This window comes from Triticum dicoccoides, chromosome 5A (genome assembly GCF_002162155.2).
Source record: "Triticum dicoccoides isolate Atlit2015 ecotype Zavitan chromosome 5A, WEW_v2.0, whole genome shotgun sequence".
Lineage (NCBI taxonomy): Eukaryota > Viridiplantae > Streptophyta > Magnoliopsida > Poales > Poaceae > Triticum > Triticum dicoccoides.
The window spans coordinates 440,147,446-440,153,332 of NC_041388.1; the positions used below are offsets into that span (position 1 = coordinate 440,147,446).

The window sequence follows — 5,887 nt, forward strand, 5'->3', positions numbered from 1 at the left end:
CGTGCCAGCAAGATTCTGGAAAGGCGGCGAAAGGAGGAGACGTCCCGTGCGAGGGAGAAGGCCCGTCAGGAGCTGCTCGAGATGGAGAGGACGGCAATGCCGAAGGACACCCTAGACGAGGACGTGAAGGCGCTCGGCATTGATCAGTACAACACGGCGAGGCCGAACAACTTGTTGCGACAGATGGGACTCTTCCTCAAGCTTGACGACCACGACCTGAAGCAGCAGCAGCAGCAGCATCATAATCAAAGCTGCCAAGAAGATTTAGAGGTCGGAAACGGTGGTCGTCGATTTGCGTTCAGTGCATCAAAACATGGGGCCGGCCATTTGATGCCGATCCTCTGACGACGCCGTTTCCGACCGCGGATGCGCCGTTAACGTGCGTCGGGCATCGGTTGGCCACCATGGCGCCTGAAACGTGGGACCGGCTGGTTAGTTTGGTGCTTACCACGGGTGAAGCGATCGGTTTCGAGACTTGGTAGTTTTTTGCCACGGATTATGACAAAAATGGTAGTTTTCCGCACAAAATCGTAAAGTGATACTCCCTCCATTCCACAATGTAGTGCTTCTTCTATCCCCGTGCTTCAACTTTGACCATAAATTTAACTACCAAGACCGATTGCGGCGGGAGCAAAAATTATATCAGTGAATTCGTATTCGAAAGAAGATTTCAATTATATAATTTTTTTCTCCCGCCGCAGTTGGTCTTATTGGTTAAATTTATGGTCAAAGTTAGACCTCGGGAAGTGCAGGCGCACTATATTTTGGAATGGAGGGAGTAGTTTTCTGTCACGTTTCCGTGAAATGTGGTAGTTTTTGGTTAAATACTTGGATATATGTCATGTGATGCTTGGTGATAATAAAAAACAATCTCTTGGTACGAGATGCAGTAAGAACGCAACAAATCAACAATAACACATGGATCATGTACTAAGATGTGCATATGTATAGCCCTTTATTCGCTTCATCATTACCGGTTGTTCTTTTATATAGAGTTACAAAGCAGGATCTATGGTGGTCTGTCGAATCGTGTCCACCCTTTGCTTCTTGGTAACTACGGATGATGTTTCGGGTGGTGTCACGGTGACTTTTGTTTTCCCCACAGCGATGAATGCCACTCTCTTCCTCGTATCAGGCTTGACGACATCTCTGCGTGGAGCCGGCGCAGCAGCAGGCGTGCCAAGAAGAGAACGCGGAGTGTTTTCATCATTTGGTAGCTGCCTCCCACTCTGAGAATCTCCGGCATCGCCGCAATGGGTAGCTTTATCTGGTTGGTCAGCCAGAGAAACATGTTGTTGCTTCGCTGGGGTGTTTGCTCCATCAAGGTTTTCCATCTCTGATATGTCAAAAGTGCAGCATTAGAACTTATAAGAACCTTTTCCAAAGTATGACATGATAAACACATTAATACTCCTGTTCTATTAATGGAATACGCCATCTATAAAGAAATATAAGACCATTTATAGTGATCTAAACGGTTTTAAATTTCCTCACAGAGGGAATAATTAATAAACAAGCATTCCTGTTCTATTAGGTACAACACAAACAGTTGATATTAAAAAAAATGCAGCATTTTGGCAACACATGCAATTTAATTTCCAGCTGGAACACGCACCCAGAAATATGCTTTAAAATTGCAATGGAGATAATAGAAAATGAGACCATAGTCGCAATGTGTTGTCTTCCAGTAAGCACAATCCCAGCCATCATTCAGCTAGGCTAACTGACTAACAGTTGTTTTCATTGCAACAACTTTCAGTCAGGTTATCTGACATATAGAGATATATGGCTATTATACCAAGATATCATGCTAAACAACAGTAGTCTACCATAATAAGTTACAAATTCCAGACGCATACTCTTGAGTGTTTTGTCAAATGTCATCTAGCATAAGAGACATGGAGATGTTATCAGACAACATACTTGAGTGTCATCATAACTTCCAGATAGTCAATTGGAGGTGAATGTAATAGCACCATCAAGACTCTTCATCTTCATTCATACTCATTCTGTATCACTTCCTACCACTTCTTACTACATATATATGTTATTAATACATATTGCATTTTCAGTTTAGATTACTTAACAGAAAACAATTTTTAATTTGCATGCCTTTAGGATACAATTGTATGCGATTGGTTTCAGCAGGCAGTCATGTATAAGTATTGCAGAAAATGCAAACATGGACTCCAAATGTGCATATGTCATTAATCCGAGAAGGTAAAGTGTTCCAACCTTCACTAACAAGTCCAAGGGTCTCATACTGGATTGATGAATCTGGAGTGCACGACTTCAGATCCTCAGCTTGGGTTTTCTGACTGCTAGCTTTGGTCTTTTCATGCAAAACAAATTTATCTTTCACCCATACACACTCCAGGATAGTACTGGGATCGTTGCTCGAGGGGTAGTACTCTCTGAAAGCCTGTGGAATGCAGAGGCAGAACCAAGGAGTTATGTAGCGAGGTAACTGCAAGGTCCAGCAACTGCACTTTCGTGTGAAAGCATGATCTTACGCAATACATATTTTTCCATGATCAACAAGGATACAGAGTGCTAGTGTGGAAGCAAAACATACCTGTACTTTATCAATACTGATCTTAACAGCCTGCTTTTTATCTGTAAGATCAGTAACCTTGTTGTATATTGATACAACATCAAGTAACATCTGCAAACATAATATCAGAGGCAAGCATCTTAGGCAAAATCTGTGCATAAAGAGACAAAGAAGATAATTGGCATGCATATCATTCCAAGTTGACATTTCTTCCTTTTCGAAAAAAGAAGTTGACATTTCTTAGATTCCTAATGAATACACATAACAGTTTGACTACCAAGTTAGTTGCTGCATAAATATATGGGAGGTTATTTACTGAATTTAATTGATACAATCATTCATAGCCATGCCTGTAGAGTATGTGGCTCACCTGTTGGGTCAGGACCCTCAGTCTTGCAAGCAAAGCAAGCACTGCAGTGCAAAGTTCTACGAAGAAAGATCTAGCAAGTAAAAAGCTGATCTGACTGTAGTATGGATTAAGGAACTTTGGATAGGTAGCAATCAACTCCGAATGAAAGTTACTACGAGATTTGTTTCCTTTTCGGGGGCAAGCAAAGTGTGGGTGTACACCTTCCTTTATTTCTGCTATAAGAAAATAATAGCACAAAAAATAAAGGATACACTGCTCCCTTCATAACAGGTTCAGCCATCTGCACAAAATACAGAAAGCATTAGTGTTTTCCCTCTGATGTGCAAACCAAGTTAGCTATCTCCGGTCTCGAAGTTGATCAAGAATGATCTGTAAACTACAACGACTCATCCAGAAGTATGCACCATGCAGTTACAAAATATAGAATTTCTCGGGTGATGAGCTTCATGTACCATATAAGAGTGTATACTAAATACATCGGAAACCTTGCAAACATGCAGGGATAATCACAACACTTTGCCGCTGTACCCTTATAGTTAGCTAAACAAAAGAAGTAAAAAAACCAGGCAATATGTGTAGACTACCAGAGATTCAAATTTCAATATTGCGTAACTCGTTACATGAAAACAAGTACAAGGAACAAAAGTTATGCTCTATCAACAGTGACATTGCATTTATGATTCCACCAAAATATTTGATTCAGTTGCAACAGGATAGTTTACAAAACGCAACCAGTGTCAACAGACAACAAAACGCACCTGGGACAGCAAACGGGCAACCCCCAAAAGCCTCTTATAGTGGCTATGGTTTGCACCAGGCTTCCTCTTACCCTGCCTATAAAAGAAAATATTAAGAAATAACCTGAATAGCAGACTAATATAATTATAGCATCATTATACCAAGAATAAAAGCCAATGAAATAATCTGAACTGCCAGGAAATTAAGCACTGCCCATACAAGTGGAAACAGTCATTAGTGAATAAACTTTTTCTTTGTTATCTCCTAGGATCAATATAAGGACCACAAATATCATCACAGCACCACAACATGTCCCAACATGAAGGATTTCTACACATAACAAAAAAATTGTGATTGACATACACATAATAAATGACAAAGATTGTTTTACCGGGGCGTGCAACAGCACCATGGATGAGAAACCTGACGAACCTGTTCGGAACAAGAATAGTGTTGGCCGGCTTACGACAGGTGATGACCGGGAACACCGCATTGATGACCTCCGCGAGATTGGCACTGAGAAGCAGCTTCAGGTCCCTCCGCACCTACGCGCCCATTCCAAACACATACAAATCACACTCGTCAGTTGTCAGTGAATAGCTACACTCGCCCGGAAAAGGTGGGGGAGGGGGACGAGCAGGTCGTAATAGTAGGCGTACCTTGAGGAGGTACCGGAAGTAGGCGGCGCCACGGTGCTGGTTCCGGTGCTTGTAGACGAGGCGCTCAAGCACGCCAGCCTCCGCCTGCAGGTGGCGCAGCGCCGCCCGCAGGCGATGCTCCTCCCCCTCCTCCACCGAACCCTCCTGACGCTGCGCCATGGCGGTCGCTCCCAGCTTGGTATCTGCCATGTCTAGGTCGTGGATGGATCTAGAATTTAAACTCAATGCTCAACAATCCAATAAAGTACATAAAACATGAAAAATAGTACAAATAATAGTGCGTGAATTGGCAACAAAATCCATCAACTTAAGTTAACAAATCGAAAATAAAAATACACTGCTCACGAGGTAACTAGAAATTACCCAGCGGCAGTGGTGGATCTACGATTTTGAAACAGGGTAATCTACCCTAAAAAAATTACAAATAAATATGACATGCCAATAGAACAACAGAAATTGATCAATATGTTCTTACAAACATATGAAAAATTCTCAAATAAGTTTTGATTTTGCATTAAAAAAACTTGCAAAGTTCAAATAAGACTATGTGCATGTGTTCATTCTTCCACATTTGATACATATATGTAATCATGTGGACCTAGTTGACATTCTGTTCTTCAATATGACAATGACATTTATTGATTCAAAAAAGGAGAGTTTGACCCAAACTGAAACAATTCAGTAGTAAGTAGTAACATTTCTGAAAATTATAGCTCAAGATGCCACATGGATTCAGAAAATGGATCCAAACTAAAACAATTGAGTAGTAAGTAGTAACATTCCTGGGCAGAATTCCGTAGTAAGTAATAAGTACATTACAATTTTCAAAGGAGCACAGCAAGCCTAAATTCTTAACTAGAAGTACTGGCAGGTGGCAGCACGACGAGTACTGAGCAAACAGAAATTTGGGAACAGGCAGAAATCTCATCAAACATACCTCAAACGTGGCAGGTCGCTGCTTGCCTTCTGCAGCTGCACAACGCCGGGCGTCGACTGCCGAGTGCGGTCTCGGCGGCTGCGGGCTGCGGGCTGCCGGCTGGGGGCGGTGGCGCAGGGCAGGGGCGGGGCGAGTAAAGTCGACGGCGAGGCACGGAACCAGGCGGCGAGTTAGGGCGGCGGGAGTGTAGAGGGGAATTGGGAACGGGAGGCAGTGCGCGAGCCGCGGGCCGCGGCTGTAGGACGAGTCGACTCGAGGCTGTGTTTGCTGGCCTTTTCTTCTTCCGGCGGCAAGTGGCCCGGCTAAGGCTGTACCTGGGCTGCCTAGGCAGGCACGCGTGCCGGCCCGGCACCCACGGCCCATCTGCCACGTTGGCGAGGGGAGGAGCTGAATTAGTCCAAAAATGTCAGTTTTTTCTATAAAAAGGGGTGCACATCCCTCTCATTTCTTACACTCAAACCCCCTATCATTTTTTTTGCGAGGTAAACCCCCTATCATTTCCCACACTCAAACATGGATGATCTCAACCAGTTCTACTTCAATGCAAGTGATTTCGATATTCACATACCCGAGTTTGTCGATCCCACTGCCCATAATGCCACCGCCTATCCTTCTTCCGACGAGAATAC

At 43.3% G+C, this 5,887-nt stretch overlaps 1 protein-coding gene across 1 annotated transcript; it reads right to left on the reverse strand.

Moving 5' to 3' along the window:
• Positions 1-905: 905 nt before the first annotated feature.
• Positions 906-5,471, reverse strand: LOC119302178. The gene is made up of 9 exons (XM_037579213.1): positions 5,259-5,471; positions 4,322-4,512; positions 4,095-4,207; positions 3,683-3,758; positions 3,176-3,204; positions 2,925-3,018; positions 2,576-2,665; positions 2,236-2,422; positions 906-1,336 (listed from the first exon to the last, which is right to left on the reverse strand). The coding sequence occupies exons 2-9, from the start codon at positions 4,508-4,510 to the stop codon at positions 996-998; spliced, it is 1,119 nt and encodes a 372-aa protein (XP_037435110.1). The 5' UTR covers positions 4,511-4,512; positions 5,259-5,471; the 3' UTR covers positions 906-995.
• Between the last annotated feature and the right edge of the window lie 416 nt (positions 5,472-5,887).

Bases quoted from the DNA above. Each gene is read 5' to 3' on its own strand.
- LOC119302178 (XM_037579213.1), bottom strand. From the start codon at position 4,510: ATGGCAGATACCAAGCTGGGAGCGACCGCCATGGCGCAGCGTCAGGAG. The intron at 4,208-4,321 runs GTACGCCTACTA...ATGGGCGCGTAG, and splicing joins ACTTCCGGTACCTCCTCAAG to GTGCGGAGGGACCTGAAGCT. The intron at 2,423-2,575 runs GTATGTTTTGCT...TGCATTCCACAG, and splicing joins TCAGTATTGATAAAGTACAG to GCTTTCAGAGAGTACTACCC.